We start from the raw sequence: 25,618 nt of genomic DNA on the forward strand, positions 1-25,618 counted from the left end.
ACCACATAAGACCCTTGAAAGGGGCCAACTCAGCCCTGACCCCCTGGACCTCCATGGAGGGTGGAGGTGGTGAGGGAGGCTGATGCTCCCAGCTGAAGGCTGGCTGGATGCTCCAATTTGGACAGTGCAGCCTGGCGTCCCTGTGGGATGCAGGAACCCTGTCTGGCTCCAACCGAAGTAGGTCAGATTTCAGATAAGCGGGTGGTTTTCCTGTAAGTGATGAAACCCTCCTCTGTACTTAATGAGAAACAGACTCTTCAACTCACCCAGCACACAAAACCGGCAGCACGGTGATTCCTCATTTCTGCCTCTTCCCTGTCGTCTGAGTCCCCACCACACACCTCTTCACTCTTGCCCTCTGCGCTTGACTTTCCTGTCAACATCAAACAGCAGCTCCTCCCAGTGGCTCCCTGTAGTCGGACGGACGGACGGACGGACGGACGTCTATCAGTCAGGGCCCCCCAGTCTGGCACCCAAGGCTTTTCTTGGAGTTTCAACACTCCCCTCCTGAGGAAGCAGCTGCAGTTGCATCCTCCCGGAGCACCAGCACCCTCCCAACAACATAGTTCAGTAGTGGTTGCAGGAGGCCTTGCACGCTCTCGTGACCCAAGCAGGCTATCTTCCATCCCTACGTGAACCCTCTGTGAGGGAGGAATCCTGCCATCTATCTTGTCATTTGTGGCATCGCAGTGCCCTACAGCTAACTGAAGTCCATAGTCCCTGCCTGTTCCCTCCCCAACCACCCACCTATTCCTAAGCAAAAAAGATAGGGGTCCAGAAGTCTCCAAAAAGATCTGTCCAGCCCTTAGGCTCTATGTCAAACCAGTCCAGGTCAATGACTACAATATAAATTTGAATCCACTTCAGGGACATTTCACCACTTTACCTCCTGCTTGGCAGAATTTTAGATCTAATAACTCTGATATCACAGAAATAACCTTGACACCCACTAGTCTTAAGACACCTGAGAGCAGCACTACTTTCCATATTTGGGCTCACAGGCCTCATTCCCATACAATTCTGAGGTTCTTCGATGGCCAGGAACCCAGGGTAGGTGGTGGATAAGACAGAAAAATAGCAATGTGATCACTGAGGCAGCTCACAATGGTTTGGAGGGGGCCTTACACAAGGTAGAAACATATCCTGGGACAGGATAATGAATGAGAAGGGTCCAGAATGAACAAAGCAGACAACGCTAAAAAGTAGGAAAGGGGGAGCAGGAGAGGCAGAGTCTGTCAGACTGAATGTTTTATTTCAACAGACATCCCTGGTTTAAAAAAAAAAAAAAAAAAGACAAGGGTTCAATATCTTATCACCCCAACAGGGAGCAGAACTCCCATCCAAGAACTCTGAGCCCCTTCTGAGGCATCACTCCAGTCTTTGCCAGCTCCAAGACAGAAAGAAGCTGAATTTTCTAATATTTGTTAAGAAAAATCTATCAAATATGTTCATTCTCGCAGAGGCGAGGGTTGGGTCCTCAGGGAAAAGACCTCCTGGTCTTGGAGCAGCTGGGGTCCCAGCAATGACGCTGGGGGTCAGGACAGCCAGGCTGCAGGAGATCCTGGGCGCACTCAGTTCCAGAGCCTAGAATCCATACTTGGCTTGGGTCTGCCGGCGGCTGAGCTTGTTCTCTGACCAGGTGTTCTTCAGTTCCAGCTCCCGCTCCTTAGCCTGCGGCAGGAAAAGGGAGCAGCAGCAAGTCAAACGGGGGTGAGAACCAATTTCCCCTTGCCTGTGTAGCTTCCCAACTTAAAATCGGTCTCGTCCTAACAGTTATGGAAGACGCTGGCAAAACAAAGAAAAATCATCTTTAAGGAGCTACAGAGTTTAAGCAGAATAAAGACTCAAGAATCCTGGTCCTTCCTCTGCTAGAAAACTGGGAAATGGGAAAAATGAGAACTCAAAGTTGGCGTTTGAAAGGAAGACATTCAGCTGCCTCAGACTCCTGGCCAGTAGGAGTGGCGGTCTCAGAGTGCTGGACGGGTGGAAGCAGGTCACCTTGGTGTGTGACGCAGTTTTGTTGTTGTGTTGAATACACTGTATGGTGTGGTTCCTAGAAATTCACACCACTTTCAAGTACAAGTTGAAGCTGTGAAAAGCTGACTGGAAGATCCCAGAATAATGACCTCTCCCTTTGAAGTCTGCAGCTCCTGGCTCCAGGCTGCATTCTGACAATATGCAAGCACCACCCTAGAAAAGGTGCTCCTCCACCCCATCCCCACACACCAGCTGCTGATGCTTCCTCAATTTCCAGGGAATAAGGGGAGGGGACTAAGAATTTGGGTTTTCAAAGCAGTGATAGTGAAGGCAAAGATAAACAGCTGGGACTACATCAAATTAAAGAGCTTCTGCACAGCAAAAGAGACAATAACAAAAACAAAGAGAAACCCCACCAACTGGGAGAACATTTTTGCACCCAACACTAATGATAAAGGACTGATCACAAAAATCTGCAAAGAGCTGATGAGACTCAGCAACAACAAAGAAAATAACCCAGTCAAAAAATGGGCAGAAGAGCTAAAAAGAAACTTCTCTGAAGAGGAAATGCAAATGGCCAACAGGCATATGAAAAAATGTTCAACATCACTTGTCATCAGGGAAATGCAAATCAAAACTACCATGAAATACCATCTTACACCAGTGAGAATGGCACATATTAAAAAAACTAGCAACAACAAATGTTGGAGAGGTTGTGGAGAAAAAGGAACTCTCCTGCACTGTTGGTGGGAGTGCAAACTGGTCCAAACACTATGGAGAGCTGTGTGGAGATTTCTGGACCTACTAAACATAGAGCTTCCATATGATCCAGCAATTCCACTCCTAGGTATTTACCCAAAGGACACAGAAACATCAATTCCAAAGAACACCTGCACGCCCATGTTTATAGCAGCACTGTTTACAATAGCTAAGCTTTGGAAACAACCCAAATGCCCAAAAATAGATGACTGGATCAAGAAGATGTGGTACATATACACCATGGAATATTACTCAGCATTCAAAAAAGATAAACACATGCAATTTGCAGCAACATGGATGGCGCTGGAAGGGATCATGCTCAGCGAAATAAGCCAAAAAGAAAAAGAAAAATACCGGATGGTCTCACTCATAGCAGGAATCTAGAAAACTTAAATAAGGGACCGGGAAAATGAATAACTATAAGAAAGTGAAAATCAAAATCAACAAAAAACTATGAACCAGAGACACTTTTAGGGGGCGGGGGCGGGAGGGGAGGGATTGGGGTCAGAATGGGGGGGCTGCAATTGTATGGGGAATATAAAAATAAAATTTATTATTTAAAAAAAAAAAAAAAGAATTTGGGTTTTAATAAAGACCCTACCCTTTCATTCTTTCCCTACATATCAAAATACATAGGGTCAGGGTACAAAAGAGTTCCTGAAAAGGATGGTGAACTATGACACGAACAACAGAAGCCAGATTTGCCACTGAAGTCACCACCAAGCATGAGCACCCCCAGGGAAAGAAAGAGCCAGGAACGACTGACTATTCCTGTCTACCTCTAACCACATGCAGTGCAGCAGCCCTCAAAATGACATTGGTTTAGTGATTAAATGAGTATTTGAAAGCTGCCAGGTCCTATCGAATAAATACCAAGCTATATTCTAATTCCAAAAGACATTTTTGGATTATCTGTCATTTTGAATTAGTTGTGTCCCCACGAAAGTAGAGGTTACAAGACCAACCTCCTCATCAGGTGGATGTTTTTTGTTTTTTTTAAAGATTTATTTATTTATGCATACAAGAACTGGGGTACCGGCCAGAGGTGTGGGGGGTGAGAGGATTCACCAGAGACAGAGTGGGGAACAGAACATGTAGATGTACTGAAGTACACTGCTGAGGGGAGCAATGGGCGAGACAGGAGAGTTCTGCTACACCATGTGGGCAGCTCCCTGGCCAGGGATCGAACTTGTGCTGCAGTGACTGCAGATAGCTTCACAGACTGTGTCTTAACCCCTTGAGCCACCAGGGAGGCCATGGATGTTTGTTAGAAGTTGGTGAACTAATTTTTTTCTTTACTTTTTTGAATTACTAACAAGTTATTATTTTATTAATATGAATTATTCTTTATTATTAATAATAAATTATTTGAAAAACCTACATGAGAAGGCATTTCACTCTCCTCTCTTACATTTCTGTTTTGCATATCAGAATTTTCACGTAGTGTTTATTCTAAGCACCTGTACTTGAGTCTTATCTAAAGAGCACAGCTCCCCCTAGTGGTCATATGGAGAACCCAGGAGGAGACCTGCAGGAAGCTGGTGCCTGCCTCCTGGGCTTCTGCCCTGTCTCAGCCTTCACATCCCCAGGGATCCTGCCTGGCAGGCCAGGGCCCTCCAGCTCTCTCACCTGATGGATCAGATATGTGATCTGGTGTTTGCGCCGCTGCTGGCCTGTTGGCTGTTCACCTTTCTTCTGTAAGGGGAAAAAAACACAATTAACCCCCAGGAGTAAAGCCAGTTTCTTGTGCGCCTATATGCTGCAAGGTTAGGAATTGAGAAATCAATAGCCCAAATCCTGGGGGAGAAAAGCAAGCCTGGGCTGTTGTAATGTCTACATAGCAGTCCCTCCTGATCTGCAGGGGATATGCCCCAGGACCCCAAGTGGATGCTGAAATGGCAGTTAGTTCCAAACCCTACATATACTATGTTCTTTCCTAAACATACCTACCTACAACAGTTTCATTTACGGACCAGGAACTGCAAGAATGAGCAATAGTAATTAATAATAAAATATAATAAACACAGTAAAAGTTATATTCATCTGGCCTCTATAATACTTCAGACAGTGGCTGACTATGGGTAACAAAGTTCAGAAACCTCGGATAAGGGGAGACTACTGCATATGCATAAAAGTTATTTTTATTAAAGCCATTATGTGAAAAAGCCAAGCTCAGACTGGCCTGAAATAGCCAGCTAATATCCCCATTAGACTGGAAATACTTTGAGGTCAGGAATGTCTTCTATTTCTTTGGTAATCCCACCCCACCCCAGCACAGGGATCCGCCCACAGCGGACACTTGATACCACTTCCATTGCCTGACACAGCTTAAGTGCCCTGGCACAGGTTATCTTCCCTCCAGACCCTCCCACAATCCCGCTGCTGATCTTCCCCTTAAGCCCTCTTCATCCCTGTCCCCCTGTCCCTAGTAAGGCCAGATGTCCAGGCTGTCTCCTCCCTGCTGTTCACCAAACCATCTCCCATCAATCACCTTCAGCTGAAACCCCACCTCCTCCCTCATTCTAGAAAGTGTCAACAGCTTCCCTGGAATTACAATTTTCACTCCATCTTGCCAATCTTCAGCCTCGGCCAGTAACTGCACTGTACCAATCCCCTAACCAAATTTTGATGCAAATGATTTACTGTCAAAGTCTATATTGGTCTGAGCTTTCATTCTGCAGTTTTCTGTACTCTGCCAGTGTCATTTCAAACTAGAAGCTCCCTCATCAGCCCCACCCAACTCCCAAAACTCCTCTCTAGAATCTCCTCAGCACTTATGCAATCAATTTGCACCATAATCATTTACATTCAAATGTCCTTCGAGTTCTTTTTCACAGCTACACTGAACTCCTCAGGGTCAGGAACTGTGTCTTTCTCTTCTTTTCTAAATAATCTAGTTCCATACAATGAAATAATGCAAAGAAAAGTTGGAACTGGGAAGACAGAAAACTCCAATTCCTTGCTGCTATTAATGTCATTTAAGTGTCATTAATGTCATTAATGTCATTTAAGTTAAAGATGCAAACATAAAGCACCCAGCTCCATTCCCGGCCATGTGAGCACCGACAACAGTAGCTATTACTATGTGATGATGCCTCCGAACCACAGTTGGTGGAGCATGCTCTCCTAAGTGGTTTTTCCAGTAAACAGTGATGAATCTATGCTGATCTAACCACAATCCTGTGCTCTGTTCTGTATGGCCGCCAGCATTCAGTTAAAACAAACGGCTGGAGCTCAGCTGGCCATCTGTGGCCACAGAACAAAACAGAGAAAATGGTGGGGAGGAGAAGGGAATAAAATGCCCAACCTTGGCCTTGCTGATGCTGGGCTCGAATCCAGGGCTTCCCCACATTTTGCCCCTGTGGCAGGTTTATAAATGTCCACATTTGCTGTACTCAGCTACTAGGTGAAGAGCTGTTCATCACACTGACTGAAGAAAACCAGCACAAAGAAGGTAGGAGGTGGTGTGGGCATGTGAGGCATAAGGCATAAAGCATTTGAAAAGACCACAACTGGCTACAATAAAGGAGAAAAAGGAGAGGGCTGCATATCCAGAACCTAGGGACCCCAGGATTTTTGAGGCTCTCTTGGGCCCACACCTCACGGATGTGCTGGGCCAGCTCCCAGCTCAATGGGAAAGACCAGATGACTGTAGGGAGAGAGTAGAGCCGCTTTGGATTCTATGTAGCCAGGCAAGGAGTCACCACCTATCAGAGAGATCTTCCCAACTGCTGGGCAGAAAACTGCTCCAACTGTTCAGTCTCAGCAACCAACTCTACCATGCAGATGGAAGCACAGTCCTGCAAAATTCTGGAAGGTAGGAGCTGTAACTGTAAACCTGGTGCATTCATGGCACCAGGGGCAACAGGCATCTGCTAAAGGTGTGTGTCCATAACAGTGAGTGGGGGTGGGATGGGAAGAGGGAGCAGTTCTGCCTTGGGGCCAGCCAAGAAGGCACTTTTCCGCTTACTTTGCTGAATGACTTCATGGTTTTCTCTTCTGTTAATGACTTGGTCATCCATTGCTGGGCCCCGCTGAGCTGGTCATCACCTTTGATCTCCACAAAGTTGATCTCCTCCCGCCCTCGGTTCCTCTTGCCCTGCAATCGCTTAAACTGGAAAAGAAAAAATAGAAGTGAGGGATCTGGTAGGTGTCAGATGCTGCTAGGATCCAGGGAACAGGGAATGGTTTTGTGACTCTCAATCCCACTGCCCACCCCCCCATGCAGTGTGTGTCTTCACCCTGCCAACCACCAACCAACCCGCCTTGGAGGCGGTTGGTCCAGTTCTCTTGGACCAGGGGAGGGAAGCCAAGAAGCATTCCCAAACATGAGTGAGTCTAGAGAATCACTGTATGCATGCATATGTACTCAAATAAATAAATGTAGCTGCCTATAGGACTACATACAATATTCAAATTAAGAATTCAGGACAAAAAAATCTGAGACACCTCTAAATATCTGTTTCTTACATTTCTGTTCCTCCTTGGTACAGTATCACCCAATCAGCAGACCCCACACCAGAGCAGATGGCAGAGAGGGAGCCTCACAAAGAAAGGTCTGGCAAATTTTCTAGAACGATAGCCTCTCCCCTCCTCCTTACAAAAGATGCAGATCACACAAGCCGCCAGGAGATGTGCCTGGGAGTATGGGTGTAGAGGAATCCAATTAACAACCACTGAGAACTTCGGAGGACCCAGGTCCTGATCTGCACATTATGGAGGCCTCCAAGGCTCACACTGTCTACAAGAAACTGATTTTTGCACCTGGGTGAGCTCCTTCTGCCTCCCAGAGGACTAAAAGGGTCTAACTAACAGACTTGTCAAGAGGACAGGGAGAGTGGAGTGGTTGGACACAAAATTAACCACAGGCAGAAGAGCACAGAGGGACGGAGTCTTTCTGTGAAAAAGTGAGTAGAGAAGAATTATTTTTTACAAGAATCTTCATGCAAAGAGGTAGCACTCCTATTTCTCCAACCCCCTCCTAATAGGCTGTGACCTCCCTACAGATGGAACAATACTTTATATCCTGAAAGATGGTAGCTGCAGGACATAAGGTTCCATACCCCCTGAGCTGAGGTTGGGAGCTCAGCAGCAGGGAATACAGTGATGTGAAACATAAGGGTCTTCAGTGTGGCTGCTGGTTCCTCTGTGAATCTACCTGCCCCTGCCCCTCTCCTTTTGTGTGAATGAACCCAACATTTTGACTAGGCATCTGCCATTTGGGCCAGGACACTCCTTTTCTAGGCTCCTGTACCAGATTCTAGTTAAAGAGATAGAAGCAGAAGGGATCCTTAGGCACTTGCAAGAAGTCTTCTTAAAGAGAGGAAAGGTGCCCCCTCATTCTCCCCGCTGCTACAGATGGAAAGGCAGGTGGGATTGCTGGAGCCTTAGCTGCTATCACTGATCATAAGAATAAAGGCTACAAACTTGGGGTGGCACAGTAAGGACCCGGAGAGGACCCCTGACAACTTCAGGGAGCTGTCACACCACCCTGGCCTGCCCACCTCCAGCCTTATTTTATGAGGACAAAAACTAACTTCACCTCCATATGCCATAATTATTTGGAGTTTCTATGTCAAAGGGTGTCAAGCCTAATCCTAAATGATAAAATTTTATTAAAAAAAAATGCCCTCTAGCTTCAGATTTGAAACCTGGTGTACAGGTCAACAATGGTCGCTGGTGCATTGTGAACTTACTGCTTCGTCATCGATGAAGGAGGCATCTGGGGCAATTTCCTGTGGGGGGGCCACGGCTGGGTCCTGTGTGGGGTAGTAGCCACCACTGTAATAGTCCTGCAGCCAAGAAGGAAAAAACAGACCAATGAGGTGCACAGATGAGAGGGAACAAGGTCTGCCCAGGGAAAGAGAAAATAATCAGAGGCAGTGGTGACACCCACACCTTGATGGACCAGCTACAGGCACAAATCTGAGGGACCTAGTCAGAACTCAGGAACGATCTCTAAACATTTTCATTTTCTAGTCTGTACTGTCCAGATTAATAAGCAGTTTTTAGGGAAGAATGACATTCTCTCCTGCTTAAATTTGTACCTGCTCCCTGGGCTGCTTCCCAAGAGTGATTTCCAGCTCCTTATCCCCACGGCACCCTCAGCCCAGCCCTCCTGCTCTTAAGACTTCATATACTCTGGGGGCGAGGGGTGGGAAGGTGTGAGGGGCTCGCCATTCCTGCTCATCCTGTCTCAGGCCTCTGGACAGAGAGACTGCCTGTGATGACGGGAGGGGAGGGTGGTCACAGGTCTCCTGAAGTGAGATAAGCCGCAATAAGGATGCTAGAGACCTTACACGCTGGGGAGGAACTAAATTCATGTTACCAGGTGTTTACTGCAGGGATCTGATGATTCCCCTTAGGCGTGAGAAGTGGGCTGAAGACAAGGGCAAGGTCCCTGCTGGGCCAAGGCTGAGACTGTTTCCTCACTGCCTACACCTTCTCCCAACTCTTCCACCTTTGCCCAAAACTTCAACAAATGCCCTCAAGAGCATTCATTTTATAGCTAGCTAAATGGAAAATAAGGTTTCACATTCACTAAATAAAAGTATCTAAAAATCCAGTGTGTTAGAGCATGAATTTTCTATAAAGATATCCACAATAAAATACATGTAAATCACAGGCTCCAGCATATTTAAAGTGCTTCAATTTGCATACACTGCCCCCATGGTGGTTCTAAATGCAAACAAAATTCCAATTTGTTAGATGTAAACAGTAAGACTCAAATAGGCTTTTTTGTTTTGTTTTGTTTTTGCTAAAAAGGTCAAAACACTCTCAACTATTTTAATCCCTCTGACACTGATGAGGGGAGATGCACTGTCCGTGATCAGCCTACAGGAAACAAGGTTTAACAGTATTTAGGAAACACCATTGTTTTCAAAGTCTTGGGTTAGACCAGAGATCCCTCAAAACCCACCCAACACCAGTGCCCAGATTAACACTGTCCAGTCAGACTCACAGAGGTTGAAGGGGACTTAAATCCCCTCAGCACCCCAGGGAAACTTCCTACAGCTGCCCAGCCCTGGGGCAACCAGCTGCCTCTGTTCAACCACCACCACTACTCCCAGCCCTGGGAGCCCTCCCCACCTGGGGGAGCTCTCTAATGACGGGAGTCTTTCTTAAACCTATTTACAACCTGGCAGCCCATACTCCCAGGACTTCCTTGGATGCCACATATAAACCAAAGCTAAACACCTCTTCCAAGTAACACTGAATAAAAAGCATCCTAACCATTTATTGAGCACTTGTTATGTTCCAAGCTAACACGATTCTCCTAGTTACCCCCGACTACTATTCCAACATTACAGCCAAGGAAGCTGAGACTCAGAGAGGCAGTTAAGTCATCTGGCCAGACTCACACAGCTTGGAACTAAAACCCTAACTCTAAAACCCTTAGACTCCATTCCCTTCCCTGTCCCTGTCCAACCTGTGTCCCTTAAGATTACCTCTTTCAGAGACTTGCCTCAGTCCTTTCAACTTCTAGTGACAGTCAAGGTCTCTCTCATTGTCCTTAGCACCCTGCTGCATTCAACTCTCCCCTTGCATCCTTGGTCTACCTCTGCCACCCTCTGTGTTCAGCACTCCCTACCTCCAGAAACCTGAACTGGACTCACAGCTACAGAGGCGTCTAGGCCGCAGCTCTCTGATCCGCACAGTCGCATTTATGGAGTCAAACTCAGATCTCTAAAACAAGATCACCCTTCCTCTGCCTTCTACCTAGACCTCTCACTAGAGCTCCTGGAAGCTTCTACACTAAGATTCTGTTTCAGAATACAGGTGTCAATTACCTGGTTCTGTCTGTCACACTAGGAGACAGGCAATTTTAGATCAATATGGTTCAGAATAATAGGACTATGTTCTGATGCCTGATAAGTGGAAGAAAATCAAGATGCTAGAATATTTATTAATTCAGCCAAAGTGACACCACAGAGGCCATTTCATTGGTTCAAAGCTCTCCTTGGCAGCCCTCCAGACCCCTACCCACCTGATAATAAGCACCAGCGGCATTGGCATCGCCATATGTAGAAAACTGATTGTAGCTGTAGTCCTCCCCAGGCTTAGGCATCCAAGGGGCCCCACTTGAGCCTGCTGCCATCTTGAATTCAAGGGGGGCATTGGCTGCATCATCCTGGAAGGCTGGCTCGGGTTCTGTGCCTGGCGGCAGCTCTTCAGGAACAGTGGGGATGGGGTAAGGGTATGGCTCAACTCCAGGTGGCTCAGCCTTCTCAGGGAGGGAGAAAAAGTTCTCGGGGGCTACTTCCTCATCACTGTCATCCTCTTCCTGCGTGATCTGCTTCGTCACCTGCAGGGCAGCACTCTTGGCAGCAGCCTTGATGGCAGAGGGCGATGGAGTGGTAGTTGTGGTGCCCACAACAGGGGCAAGAGAAGAGGGCTTGGTCTTAGAAGCCTGTCTGGTGGGTTTTGTGTCAGAGGAGCCATCCGACGGTTTCCGGGAGAAGGCATGGGGTAGGAGCAGCCTATTAGTCTCTTTCACAGTCAGGTTTTTAGGTTGGGGAAGCAAGGCAGACAAACCAGTTCCCTCACCAGATCCCTGGTGAGCCCAGGTTTGGGGAAAGAGTGAAGAAAGATGACAAGTGAGATGTTATGATACGTACTATCAACATCAGAAACTAGAATAACAGATATGTACTCTGTCCTGAAAATCTTACCAGCCCTAGTTTCCTTCTTACCGCCATCAACACAGGTCATCCTGGGCTGGATTCCTCCTTCTGCTGGCTGCTCTTCTCAAGGTAAGATGCCATCCCATCCTTAGCTCCATCCCAACCCTTCCCCTGCCCAAGGAAAGCCCTACAGATGTGGGAAACCCAGTGTGTTTATTCAAGAGTTAAGCATTTATCAAAATGGCTGAGCCCATCCAGTGTTCCTATTACTCATAAGAATCTCTCGGATTCTGCTTTCTGAAAGCTAAAGGACCAGTTGGCCTAACTGCAAGGATGTGGGAGGTGCCAGTTTGAAAAAGTGAAATGGAACAAGGTCACCATGTCACTGCCTGGAGTACCAGTGTATTTCAACCCTCCCAGCCAAGAAACACCCAGAATGGACAAGACTTGAGTAAAGCAGGCCAGGCAGGAGAATGGTTCATGCAGAAAATGGTTTCCTTGGCCTGCTATGTTCACAGATTTGAATCACTCCAGAGTTTGGCAGGCCCCAGGGGCTCAGGATCATAGGAACCAAATTGAGGTGCCAAACTCAGGCTGACCCTGAAGTGTCAGACTTTTCAGATCTCAAGTGACAGCTGGAATCACAGATATAGTCCTTGTGTGCTGGATCCCCACTCTGCCTTAACAGTTCCTCTATCCACTCATCTCTTCCTAATATCTGGAAGTCGGCTCTTCACTCCTGGGGGTCCTTCTGAGCCAGTGTTCCTCCCATCTCCTTAGTTGCCAGTCCACCTTCTCCAAGAAGCTAGTACACTAAGAGGAGAGTGACTGGCCTCCTTCCATGTCAGCACACCAGTTTCCATGGCAACTCCTCCACCACGCACTATACATATGGACATTCTCACCAATTATCTTTCTAATTTCCACATGGCTATGTCCTTCCAAGACACCTGCTCCCCGCCCCGCCTCAGAGGTGGAAGTGACAACTTCACAGCATCAGGGAAAGGGGAAGCTTCAGCATCATATAATGGAATCATGACACAACCTTCTAAAGGCCAGCCACTCTCACTCTTCCTGAGACATATAATGTCCTGAGTCATGAAGTCGGAAATATAAATCAATAAATGTGAAGTGGAACAGGAAGAAACCCCTGGAAGCCAGAGTGGAGGCACTGGGACAAGGGGGAACATAGCAGAGAGATCATCTCCAGCACTGTCTGATTAAGGACTTGTGGTCTAGATTATGGAGCAGCAGCCAATGCAGCAAGTAAGAGCTTCCATTTAACAGTCAGATCTCCTGAGTCTGAACCCCCGTCTCCCTGACTCAAAAGTCCTGTCCATTCTGGGTGTTTCTTGGCTGGGAGGGTTGAAATACACTGGTACTCCAGGCAGTGACATGGTGACTTTGTTCCATTTTCCTTTTTCAAACTGACACCTCCCACAGCCCTGCAGTTAGGCCAACTGGTCCTTTAGCTTTCAAAAAGCAGAATCTGGGCCTCCCCGGTGGCGCAGCGGTTGAGCGCTGGGTTGCGAAGCTGCCCGCAGCCTCTGCAGCGCCGATTCCATCTCCGGCTGCTCCCCGGCCACCGGAGGAGGGTCCCGCATGGCGCGCAGACCTCTCCTGCTGCCCGCTGCTCCCCTCAGCAGTGTACTTCGGTCCTTCTGCCTGCTCTGCTCCCCGCTCTGGCTCTGGTGAATTCTCTCACCCTCCCGCACTTCTGACTGTGCCCAGTGCTTGTATAAATAAATAAATATTTAAACAAAAAAAAAAAAAAAAAAAGAAGCAGCAGAATCTGAGATTCTTATGAGTAATAGGAACGCTGGATGGGCTCAGTCATTTTGATAGGAACTAGCTGCCTGACCTTGGGCAAGTTCCTTAAGCTTTGACTGCTCGTATGTAACACAGGGATGATAAAACACCGAGTTAGGCACTATTACAAGGATTAAATCAATTAACATCGGGAAAGCACTTTGAATGGTGCCTGGTACACAGTAAGTGCTATTTAGTGTTTATTTTCCTGACTTAAAATAAGACAGGGAGATGGGTAATTTTCAAATATAGATGTTCCCTAACATCATTTTGACCAATCTGTTTATTCTACCCTTCCTAAATAATCCTTTTACCTGAAATGTAATGAATGGAATTGAGTTCCAATTCGTCCCCCTACCACCACCTGTCCTGTGGGAGACGCAATGCCACAGCACTGTGGTCGCGACAGGAGGGAGGGCAGAGAAGCACAAAGTCCAATGTTATCATGGAAAACTAAACCACACCTCACAGCTGGTCCTCAAATACCTGCTCTAAGCCTGATTTGAACTGCTGGGCATCATAAATCCTACCTTCCAGGAAGATGGAAAGAGAAGAAAAGGTTTCTATTCTGTTACAAAGCTTACCTGAAGGACAGTTTTCTTCTTTGTGGGTTCATCTTCCTCGGAATCTGACTAGAGAAAATGAAATGGAATAAGGCTTTGCCGTTTTCAGGCAGTGGAAGAAATACATGAAACAAAACACATAAAAAGGATGCAAGTGGCCCCAGCTCTGTACAAGACGGGCACCGCCCTCAGTCCAGCAGAAGAGCAGCGCCCCTAGCCTACTCTCAGATAGCTTCAGAAAGGGGTAGACTGACCACCCCAGGTCATTCTCTCCCAGACCTGTTGCTCAGCCTCCTGGCATCCATTTCTATTGCTTTAAATGAAGAACATTTCCTTTCATTTAGTCTTTGGTGGAAAGAAAAAGCTATACCCATTCTTCCTATAAATCTGTCCATTAGAAAATGAATGGGTTTTGGCCCACAATCTCACCCAATCTCAGCTTCACTTCTAAAACCACTTACACGACTATATAACCACAGGGCTGGAGAACTCCAGTGGGATTAAATGGTGTGTTAACTACTCTTCTATGAGGCATTAAAGGTCAAAGTCATCGGAGAAATCCATTCCCTCTCCAAGTATGATCTATTGTCTGCCAGATAGTTGTTCGCGTCCAGGAAGAAAGCAAGCAAATGATGAATGTGAGAATTTGGGGCAAGACAGGAGGTCAGCTGTCGCCCCCTGACTCATCAGGGCTGTTTCTAATACAAGTTTTCACACTGGAAAAATACCTAAAATTCAGCTCAATACCAGCTCCTCATCATCTTCAACTATCAGAAAGGTAGAAGGCACATGAATGATGCTGATTTAAAATGTATTTAATATTTTATTTAAAAAAACATTAATCCCTAAGACCAGAACCTTAAAGACATTTATTTATTCTCAGGACCTCTGTCTGGGTATCCATAAATAAAGGTGATTAGGCAGGAATCTGAGATCTCATTTATCTCCAAGAACTCACACCCTCTGTCATTTTTTTCAACTGACCCTCCTCTCTCACAAGTTCCTTTTTGGATTCATCTGCCACATCATTACTGAGAACTTACTTTATACATGACTCTGAGCAAGGTACTATAGTCAGAGCTTCCCAAGTGGTGTCCCAGGGCTGGGTTACACATCTGGTGGTATCAATCCACTCAGTCCAAAGCAGACCAGGCAGGGAATGGAGCAGCCAACTGGTCTCCAGAGGCACAATCTGGACCATTTACCCCAGCGTATTTCCTAAATTTTCTGTGTGTGCATTACATGAAAAATGTCCTGCTCTCAAGGAACTTACAGTCCAGTAAGAAGAATGTTAGTTCTCAAAGAACTGCAACAACGTTCATACGGGATAAGGGCATCAAGTGTGGTTCCAACATCCCCTCCAAGGGTCTGGGGTCCTACATGTGTGCTCCCTTTCAGGGAGTCCCTCCTTAACACCCCTTTCCTTCTCCTTTATCACTGCACCTCTCACTCCACTGTCCATCTGCGCTCTGTACTGGCTCCTTTTCCCTCCCAACGCCATTCACCTGTGTGGGCTGAAATCAGATTAACACTTGTTCATTTGTGCTGGCTCTGTAAATGCCACACTCTCCATGTGTATATCCCCTCCTTTGCTCTGACAGCAAAGGCCTTATCTGACAGGACAATACTGCCTTACAGTAATCAGAACACAATGCTTTAATTACTAATTGCCCCCAAATGTATTTAAAAAAACACACACACTGGGCCTCCCTGGTGGCGCAGCGGTTGAGCGCTGGGTTGCGAAGCTGCCCGCAGCCTCTGCAGCGCCGGTTCAATCCCCGGCTGCTTCCCGGCCACAGGAGGAGGGTCCCACATGGCTCGCAGACCTCTCCTGCCGCCTGCTGCTCCCCTCAGCAGTGTACTTTGGTTCTTCTGCCTGCTCTGCTCCCCTTTCTGGCTCTGGTGAATTCTCTCACCCTCCCGTGCTTCTGACTGTACCCAGTGCTTGTATAGATAATAAATAAATAAATCTTTAAAACACACACACACACACACACACACACACCGGGCCTCCCTGGTAGCACAATGAGTTAAGTCTCATCATTATGAAGCTATCAGCAGCCACTGCAGCACGAGTTTGATCCCCAGCCAGGGATCCAACAGTAGACCTCTCCTGTCTCGCCCACTACTCCCCTCATCAGTGTATTTCTGTTAATCTGCCTGTTCTGCTCCCCACTCTGTCTCTGGTGAATCCTGTTATCTCCCCACCCCCAGCACCTCTGGCGTACACCCCAGCTCTTGTATGCATAAATAAATAAATCTTTAAAAAAATAAACAACCAAAAGGGAAATCTCGCTTGGTACTTAAATGTGGAGTATAAGAGGACAGAGAAGGAAAGGCCTATCCACCAAGTACCTACTCTGTGAGGCAATCTACTCACGAGACCTCATTTAATCCTTACAATACTGTCAGAAGACAGGCATCAGTATCTCAATGTTATGGGCAAACAAAGTAAGGATCACAGAGGTTGAGTAATGGCTGGTACATGACAGAACCAGGCCTTGATCAGTTCTGGCTGCCACACTTTAACTGCAACACTGCAGTGCCATCCACATCTGCCAGACCTGGCAGCGTCTCTGACCTGAGCCCACATGGTGCAGCTCAGCGAGCACAAGGATGAAGTCAGAAACACAGGTTGACCTTCCGAATTGGTCACTTACTGGCTGGGGGATCCCCAATGAATCATCTAAGCCCAAAAGTCTCAGCTGGAAATAATATCATGTCACAACGATGATCTAAAGACTACATCTGCAAAAAATGTATATAAACTAAAACCCAACATAGGGTTTGGGATTATCTTGGTCTACCAAGATGTCAAACTCACCCAAAGAAAAAACACCTAAGCACCTTCAACTTCTCTCAGTTCCAAATGCCACCGCCTCAGGCTCCGTTGCCTTCCACATCCTTCCCAGGAGACCACACAGAACCACCTCACTATGGAGTATACAAGACTCTCATCACATCTCCAGGCACATTTAAACTTTAACTTCTTTTTTTTTTAATAAAGATTTATTTATTTATTTATTTATATAAGAACTGGGGTACAGGCCAGATGTGCGGGAGGGTGAGAGGATTCACCAAAGACAGAGCGGGGAACAGAACGGGCAGACTGACAAAATACATTGCTGAGGGGAGCAGTGGGCGAGACAGGAGAGGTCTGCCACACCATGTGGGACCCTTGCTGGCCAGCCAGGATCGAACCAGTGCTGTAGAGGCTGCGGACAGATTCACAGCGCTGCGCTCAACTGCCTGAGCCACGAGGGGAGGCCCTAAACTTTAACATCTTAAGGAACGGGTCCAAAAGAAGCAGTCTGAAAATAAACAAATTGTATCCCAGTTATAATGATCATATTTATGAAATTATACAAGCACATTCTTATTTCTGAGATCCTGTGACAAACAGAAAGAGGCAACTGTGAAAATGCAAGCAAGTTGTCCTACCACTAATAGAACTGAAGGCCAGATCAGCTGCAGAAAGAAAATTCAATTTCTCTTTAAATGTCACAGATTGTTTCCATTATGCTGACAATCTAAAGTTTAAAAGCACACACACACACACACACACACACACACACACACACACACACACACGCGCCTATACAAAGACTTTAGGATACCTTATTGTTTCTGGATTTAGAGTACTGCTATGGCTATTCACATCCTTCTCTCTTATTCCAATCTACTGAGCCCCATTATAAAATATTAATGGGGGTGGAGGGTGAGAGGATTCACCAGAGACAGAGTGGGGAGCAGAACAAGCAGACTGACAGAAACACACTGCTGAGGGGAGCAGCAGGCAAGACAGTAAAGGTCTACTGTTTGATCCCTGGCTGGGGATCAAACTCGTGCTGCAGTGATGGGCACTAAATATGAGACTTGCTAAAATAGAACCTAACGTAAGAATCTCAAAAAATGGGCTAAGTTCCTTGACTAAACCTTTGTTAAGTCATCACTATTCACCTTTGAGGAAGCAGAAATACGCCATGTAGGGGTCAGAGACATTCAGTAATCTACTCAGAGCCACAGAGGAGGTCCAGGGGGTGGGGAGGGCAGGGAAACAGAATGAGAAGCTGCCTCTTGCCCCTCGTGCTATTTTCAACCTAGAAAAGGTTGAAGAGTTCAACTGATTTCCTATGAAAAGAGGTGCCACTTGGGGGCCTCCCTGGTGGTGCAGGGGTTAAAGTCAGCGCTATTGCACTATCGCCAGCCACTGCAGCACTGAGTTTGATCCCCAGGCAGGGAGGTGACCCACAATTAACTTTTCTAATTAACTTTCTGTCTCGCTGGCTGCTCCCCTTAGTAGTTATTTCAGTCAATCCACCTGTTCTGCTCACTCTGTCTCTGGTGAATCCTCTCACCCACCCCGCACCTCTGGCTTATACCCCAGTTCTTGTATGCATAAATAAATAAATCTTTAAAAAAAAGAAAAGAGGTGCCACTTGAAGCACTTCTGGGCATGGAGGGACCTGACTGGAAACAAACAGGAAACACAAGAAAAACTCACTGCAGAATTATCCAAATATTTCCCAAAAGAAAATGAATTTCTTTTTAGAGTTCCAAAAAGCAGACAGATGAGTAATCTGAATGCTGAAAGATGTGCCGTATATCCTCCTGCCTTCCTGAGGAGAGGAGGAAGAGGAGACATCATTGTCTTGGAGCATTTGAAGGGAAAATCAATTCAGTTTCTACCAGAAACAGGGCTGAAGGTAACAGACCTATTCTAAGCACACAGCATTTAATCTCCACACAAGAATTTCCTGGATGGTGAGCACTACAGGAGCATAATGGCTTCTTTTCCTTGATCACGGCAATACATAGACAAACAGTATACCACTTGGCCCATTCTTAGACACACAATTCAGAGGCGTTAAGAATATTCACAATGCTGTATAACTATCACTGCTACCTATTCCAAAACTTGATCACCCCAAACAGAAACTCTGTACCTATCAAATAATTCTTCTCCATTTCTCATCTTTACCCACCAACCACTGCTAACCTCTATTCTGCTGTTTCTATAAATTTACCTTATCTGGGTATCTCATATTATGGACTGTGATTGTGAAATCATACAATATATGTCCTTTAATTTCTGGCCTATTTCATATAGAAGAATGTTGTGATATATATGAGAATTTCTTTCCTTTTTAAGGCCAAATAATACTCTGTTGCATGTATACAGTAACACTGCAAGGTAGGCATTACTGTATTCTTTTATATACTTTATATACTTTGCTTACCCATTCCTGTTGATGGACAGTGGTGTTGTCGCCACCTTTTGGATACTGTGAGCAGTGCTGCTGTGAACATTGATGTACAAGACTGAGTCCCTGCTTTCAATTCTTTTCACCTAGGAGTGAAATTGCTGGATCATATGATAATTCTAATTAACTTTTCAAGGAACTGCCAAACTGTTTTCCACAGGAGCATATTATATGGAGGATGCACAGCAACTCCCAAAGATTACTAAAGACCAGGAAATACTGGCCTGAGTGGATCTGCCATCAGACGCAGAGAAAAGGTTGAGGTTAGAAATTTCGAGCAACCAGGGCTACGAGAGCACATGCTGGGCCAGAATAGGCCCTCACCAGTTCTGGAGGCCCAAACCAGTTGTGTCTCTTAAGAGCAAAGTATTGTCTCACAAGAACCTGAGCCTCAAGGGCTACCTCTGTCCTCTCTGCTCCAGCTGCCAAGAGTGACAAGACACACACGCCCGAGACTGCTGAGCAAGAACGGAAACAGACATTTTCCATTAAGCTAGGCCCAGTGGGATCTGCTAATCTATCAGAGTCTCATTCCCCATGGCAGCCTCCCTCTTATCTTCCCAGACTCTAGTTCTGACAGACTCCCTCTCCAAAAAGCAATCACTAGTTGCCAGGGCCAGGAGCCAAGAAGGAAATAAGTACCTAAGAACAGACACCCCTCCTCAGGCTTCAAACTCTAATCACTGCGGCACTCCTCTCTGCTTTTATCGCAATTAGCTAGATTCATTAACTTCTTTTACTCCTTAGTCTCAAAGATCTTCTGCTCTCATCTACCCTTCAGTGTGGACACCATTCTCTCCCATCTCTGTACTCCTCATTGTATTGCTTTCATATTTCCGGGTGTCCATGGAGCTTCTTTTTAGCAGGCTTTTTAGCAGAACACCTCACCTGGGTGAGCTCAAATCCAACTTGAGCTACAACTTGGGCAAACTGCCCCGTTCTCTAAACTATATCCTCCCTGTAAGCCAGAGTGACCCCTCAGCTTAGTCACTGAAGTGTCCAGCACAGGGTTAAACACTAAGCAGGCACCCCACAAATGGCAGTGAAAGCTCTTTTCTCTTGCCATCAAGGGCTAAAACTTAGCTATATCCACCACAGTCAACTCTTAATAACTTAATAGAAATGACCAAAATTAGCGAAATTTTCAAATTCAAGATTTCTGGGTAAACAATCTAAGCCCGCGCAATACTAATTCTGATCATCTAAAACTCCTATTTGCTTTGGGATGCATGCTAAATGACAAAAAGCTCTTACAGCACTTACTTTTTTCTTTTTTTGTATTCCTAATTTTAGAAGTCTGCATACCCTAAGCCCGTGAAATAGATAACTGACCAATGTATTAGGAGGTAGGTTGGATGTGGGCAACAAGAAAAGAATGGAGGGCCTCCCTGGTGGCACAAGGGGTTAAGACGCAGCACTATGAAACTATTGGCAGCCACTGCAGCATGAGTTCAATCCTTGCCCAGGGAGCTGACCCACATGGTGCAGCAGACCTCTCCTGTGTCGCCTGCTGCTCCCCTCAGCAGTGATTTCAGTAGATCCACCTGTTCTGCTCCCCACTGTCTCTGGTGAATCCCCTCACCCCCCCACATTTCTGGCCTGTACCCCGTTCTTGTAGGCATAAATAAATAAATAAATAAATGAAAGAAAAGGAGGGGCCAATTATTCATTGTGTGGATCACTGCTAATTCCTCACATAAATCAAAAGCTGACTAATTATGATTCTGCAATGCACTTGAAGCTCCCCGACCTGACTGTGACTATGCAGGTGCCTCTCTTTTTCTCCTTTTCCTAATAAACCTGTCCTTCAAAATGCAATAAACAAAAATTATAAAAACCAAAAGAGTGTGGGTGGCCATCTTTCAGCACCAACGAAGGTTAAGAAGCAGAGGAAACTGGTCTGCAGTGAAAGAATAATTCCATGAGCAGAGAGGCTGTGTGGGTCCCTGACAGATCCCTAATTCCTGATTACAGGTCCTTCCCAAGGTACCTCAGTATCTGTAAGATGCATTAACATTTAAGGCCTCCCTGGTGGCACAAGGGGTTAAGCACAGCACTGTGAAGCTGTCCGCAGCCTCTGCAGCACCGAGTTCAACCCCGGGCTGGCCAGGGAGCTATCCACATGGCGCAGCAGACCTCTCCTATCTCGCTTGCTGCTCCCCTCAGCAGTGTATTTCAGTACATCTGCCTGTTCTGTTCCCCACCGCCCCCCACCACACACCTCTGGCCTGTACCCCAGTTCTTGTATGCATAAATAAATAAATCTTTTTAAAAAATGCATTAACATTTAAACCAGCTGAAGTTGGTTTCTGATACCTGCAATCAATAATATCTAACAAATTCCCAATCAGCAATGCCTCTATCTTCACTAAAGGTACTAACTACCCTCCCAACTGCCTGAGCCCACAGGGGGTCTACCTGAAGCCTCTCCTTCACCTATGACATCCCCTAGTTTTGTCACTTCTGCCTCCTGGAGAGGTGGACCTGGAGCCTCCAGTTCTCATTCCCTGCCACTCCCTCACCCAAGTTGCCATCATCTCTCCCACTGTGGCTCTGCCAGTCTTGCTCCCCCTGGGTCTCTCACCACTCTGTGATCAGAGAATTTTTTTTTTTTTAAGATTTATTTATTTATGCATACAAAAGCCGGGGTATAGGCCAGAGATTGGGGGGGGTTGGGGTGAGGGGATTCACCAGAGATAGAGTGGGGAAGAGAACAGGCAGAGTGACTGAAATACACTGCTGAGGGGAGTAGTGGGCGAGACAGAAGAGGTCTGCTGCGCATGTGGGTTGCTCCCTGGCCAGACAGGGATCGAACTCGTGCTGCAGAGGCTGCGAATTGCTTCACAGTGCGGTGCTTAACCCCTTGTGCCACCAGGGAGGCTCCACAGAATTCTTGATTTTTCACTACCCCTGAATTATTCACAAAGCTTGGCATCCAGGGCTCATTATACCCTGGCCTCAGCTTCTCTCTCTCTCCAGCCCCATCTCCCATCACTCTCCACTGCCCGCCTTGTGTCCCAATCATTCTGCTTCACTTGCCTGAGGTTTCCCAAAAGCATTTTCTTTTCTCACCTCTGGGGTTCAATACATTTTGTTCCCTCTGCCTGATGTGCTTCTCCCCACTTCACCCCACCTTCCCCAGGCTTCCTCCTACTCATCTGTCTTATATGTCTTCTCTCCTCTTGGAAGTCTCCCCGACCTCTGGACTGATCAGTGCCACTAGGTGTGCTCCCAAGGCACCAGCTCTACCACCAGTTCTTCTCTGACTAGACCTAAAATCTATTTCCTGCCTGTCTCCTCCAACAGATCATCAACTCCTTTTGGGCAAGGTCTGTCAAGTTCACTACCTTGGTCTTAGCTCCTGGCAGAGAGCAGCAGCTCATTATTGAATGCACAAATGAATGAATTCAGTTAATTACTTGCACTTCAGCACCAAATCCTAAAAGGAAATTTTTTAATTCATTCCTTCAAACTGTACTGAGAGCCTACTAAGTGTGAGACACAGAGCTCGGAGAACACAGAATTGGAGGGGGCACAATTATGTTAAAGAAAAAGGTCTCCCTCACCTAAATCAACCTGAACTCTCTTAGGCTTCCTTTCCCCAGGAATTATGTCAGAAAACAAAAATGATAACTTGAAAAGAATGTAAATGGGAAACTGAACCAGCTGAGTGAAGATTTGGCTTTATTTTAATAATCCACATCACTGTTCACTTCAGAAATGTTAAGTGAATTATACTTACAAAGGAGGACTAGAGTTAGGAGTCCTCAGGATTTCCCATCACTTCAGCCAGTCTAACTGGAAGATTCTACACAGGCTCTCCCAGCCACTCTTTCTAATGCTACCTTCAGCCACCTAGAAATGAGTCTTTCCACCGTCATTGTGGAAGGAGGTGGGCTGGCTCAGTGCCACCTCCCCCATGTATCACAATCAGACTGAGATAAAGGTTTGGGGAGAAAAAGTGTAGAGAAGAGGGGGAGAATTCTAAGAAAATGAACCTACTTTCCTTTGTCTCATGCAGGGACCTTCCTATGTTCCAGGTTAAATCAAAGTCAAACTAAGTTTCAGCAACAGAAAGGTTTTTGAGATCCTAGCCTTGGAAATGACAGACTCAGGTGTGAAAGGAAGAGGACATGACACAGGAGAAAAGTCTGGAACAGGAGAGTGAGGAAAATTCTGGAACCTCCTTCCATGAAGAATCCATGTTCACTTGACTTCATTCACTCAGAATATACTGAATCAGAAGGTTGGAGCCAATGTGAGCCAGGCAGTGTTTTGACCACTAGGGATAGGGTGGTGAATAAACAATACACCCTGCAATTGTGGGGCCTGTATACTTGTGGAAGGAGAGACAAATAAGATAGATGGTAGATTAGATGGTGGGAAGTGCTATGGAGAAAAAGCAAAGGGGGATGAGAAAGAGGTAAGAGGTTGCAATTTACATAGGCTACAAAAAAATATAAAAATAAAACACAAACTATGTAGGTTAGGAAGTTCTGATTGAGAACAAGTCTTTTAAATCAAAACTTGAAAGAGGTGAGGAGGAGAATATTTGGTTATCTGGAAAAAACTAAGAGACAGATCAAGTGCACAGAATGGCAATAGTCCCCATGCAGAAGTGAAAGTCTGAAGAAAAGCATTAAGAAAGAATAAGCTTCTTTCAGAGGGCTACCAAAGATAAGCTAGGAATTGACTAAATAACTTCCCAGAAGAAAACTCCCAGATAACTCTAAAACACTACCTGACCCTCAGCTGAAGGCCTCCTTTATCCCCAAAGAACCCACTCCAGAAAAGGCCCTCTGTGTTCTGCTTGGGTGCCTGTTGTAGAAATAGTAGCCAAGCATCCCAACTCACCCAGGCTTACCAATCCCTACACAGTGAGAGCCACAGGCCTAAAGTCCAGAGAGAGACCGCTCTGAATTTTCATCAGTCCCTAATCAGGTGAGCACGTCCATGCTGGACAGCTATTTCTAATTTGTAAAAACTAGTATGTTCTCTCCCAGAGTTCTGTAGAAATTGAAGGAAAAGGCCAACGCCTGCCAAATGATGTGCACTTAACAAATATGCAATATCTTTCCTAACTCCCCTCAAAAGTAGAATCCAGGATTCGTCAGTTCTGAGGCATTTAAGTTCAGAGGCAAAGGAAAGGTTAGTCCCAAAAGTTTGACAAGGGCTCAGAAGTCCTGTCTCCTGTCACTCCTACAGGTGCAAGTTTTATCCTGTCCTCAGATTAAAAGAGGGGGTAACGTCAATCTGAGGGAAAGATGTGAAAAAAAGTAGCGGGTACCACGAACCCTAGGCCTGGGTCTGTCAGTGCCGGGTGATGGCATGTGGGTGGCCCTTCTGCAGAGTCCAGCTTCAAGAAACCTGCATGGACAAACACCTGGCTACCCAGAGTTGACCAACTTCATTCAGATTAATGCATCACACTGTACCAGGAATCCGAGGTTAGCAATCAATGGATGGAGTTCTGGATTCTTCACAAGTCCCTCCTAGAGCGGTGCCCATGCCCAAACCCGGTGGACAGTTCGGGGGTACCCTCCCCGGATACTCACATCCCCTTTATGCAGCTCCGGTGCCGCTATCTTCACGGGCTCTGTCCTCTTCTTTGGCTTGGGAAGCCCCAGGGGGGGGCCGGCACCGCCGATAGGAGGGGGCAGACTGAGGCCAGGGCCTCGGGGCGAGGGCAGCCCCAATCCCAGCCCCTCCCCAACTCCCGCCGCTTCAGCTGGGCTCACGCCTGGAGGTGGGGGGAAGCCCCCCAGACCGAAGGGCAAGGGGGGAGGAGGCTGGAGCCGGGGGTCTCCAGTTGGTGGGGGCAACAACAGCGGCGGGGGGAAAGCTGGGGCTAGTATCTGGGGGGGCGGAGGCAGCAAGGCCTGACCCTTGGGTGCAGGAAGAGAAGCGAACAAGCCCCCTAAAGTGGGCCCAGATGTAGGGACCGCCACGTCCTCCTCGTCCTCCTCCTCCGGCTCCGGCTCCGGCTCCGGCTCAGCCTCATCCGGCTCACTCTCATCGCTGCTGGCGTAAGCAACCAGCGACATGGCGCCTCCCGCCTTTGGGGCGCCCTTGCCGGCAGATGAGGCCTACTTGAGACCGAGGATGCCCGGAGGCCTAGTGGGCCCCGCCACTGGGCGGGGCGGGACACCGAAAAGTCTGCCTTCCCCGTACTCTAGGGCTAGCGCCGGCAGGAGCCCATAGCCACGGTTGATTTCCACAGAATAAGGCTTCCCTCTTCACTTATGCTCCTAGTCCCGGGCAACTACACACAGCTAATGGCCGCCGAGTCACTCCGCCTTCTCCTCGCCTCACTAATGTTGGAACTACGACTCCCAGAGAACACTTTGGCCACGGCCCCATTCTCCGCCACTGGGAGTTTAGCGCAAGGCATGGCGGGAGATGGAGTCCAGGGAAGACTGAAGGAGCGCGCAGAAAGACAGGAGAGAAACCCGCCTCTGACCCGAGTACTCCTGGGATGAGTAGTTTTTTGAGTCATCTGACAATTTCTGTGTGACTACAAGACCCATCAGTCACGGCGGTAGTCACTGAGCCGGGTTGGAGAGCATTTCGGTACTTGAAGTTCCCTAGGGCGGCCTCCTGGGCGCTAAGACTTATGGGAGAT

General features: G+C 46.9%; 1 protein-coding gene across 1 annotated transcript; it reads right to left on the reverse strand.

The window, feature by feature from the left end:
• Positions 1–1,233: 1,233 nt before the first annotated feature.
• Positions 1,234–25,618, reverse strand: PRCC (proline rich mitotic checkpoint control factor). Its single transcript, XM_037498306.2, has 7 exons — positions 24,552–25,618; positions 13,754–13,801; positions 10,724–11,290; positions 8,433–8,528; positions 6,707–6,850; positions 4,366–4,431; positions 1,234–1,671 (listed from the first exon to the last, which is right to left on the reverse strand). The coding sequence occupies exons 1-7, from the start codon at positions 25,038–25,040 to the stop codon at positions 1,585–1,587; spliced, it is 1,497 nt and encodes a 498-aa protein (XP_037354203.1). The 5' UTR covers positions 25,041–25,618; the 3' UTR covers positions 1,234–1,584.

The sequence above is a fragment of the Talpa occidentalis genome, unplaced genomic scaffold (genome assembly GCF_014898055.3).
Source record: "Talpa occidentalis isolate TD23 unplaced genomic scaffold, MPIMG_talOcc4v2.1 talOcc4.9, whole genome shotgun sequence".
Taxonomy (NCBI): domain Eukaryota; kingdom Metazoa; phylum Chordata; class Mammalia; order Eulipotyphla; family Talpidae; genus Talpa; species Talpa occidentalis.

Excerpts from the sequence above, each read along its gene's own strand:
- PRCC (XM_037498306.2), bottom strand. The coding sequence starts at position 25,040 with ATGTCGCTGGTTGCTTACGCCAGCAGCGATGAGAGTGAGCCGGATGAG. Across the intron at positions 6,851-8,432 it reads CCTTCATCGATGACGAAGCA|TTTAAGCGATTGCAGGGCAA; the intron begins GTAAGTTCACAA and ends TTTCTTTTCCAG. Across the intron at positions 4,432-6,706 it reads CCATGAAGTCATTCAGCAAA|AAGAAAGGTGAACAGCCAAC; the intron begins GTAAGCGGAAAA and ends TTCCCCTTACAG.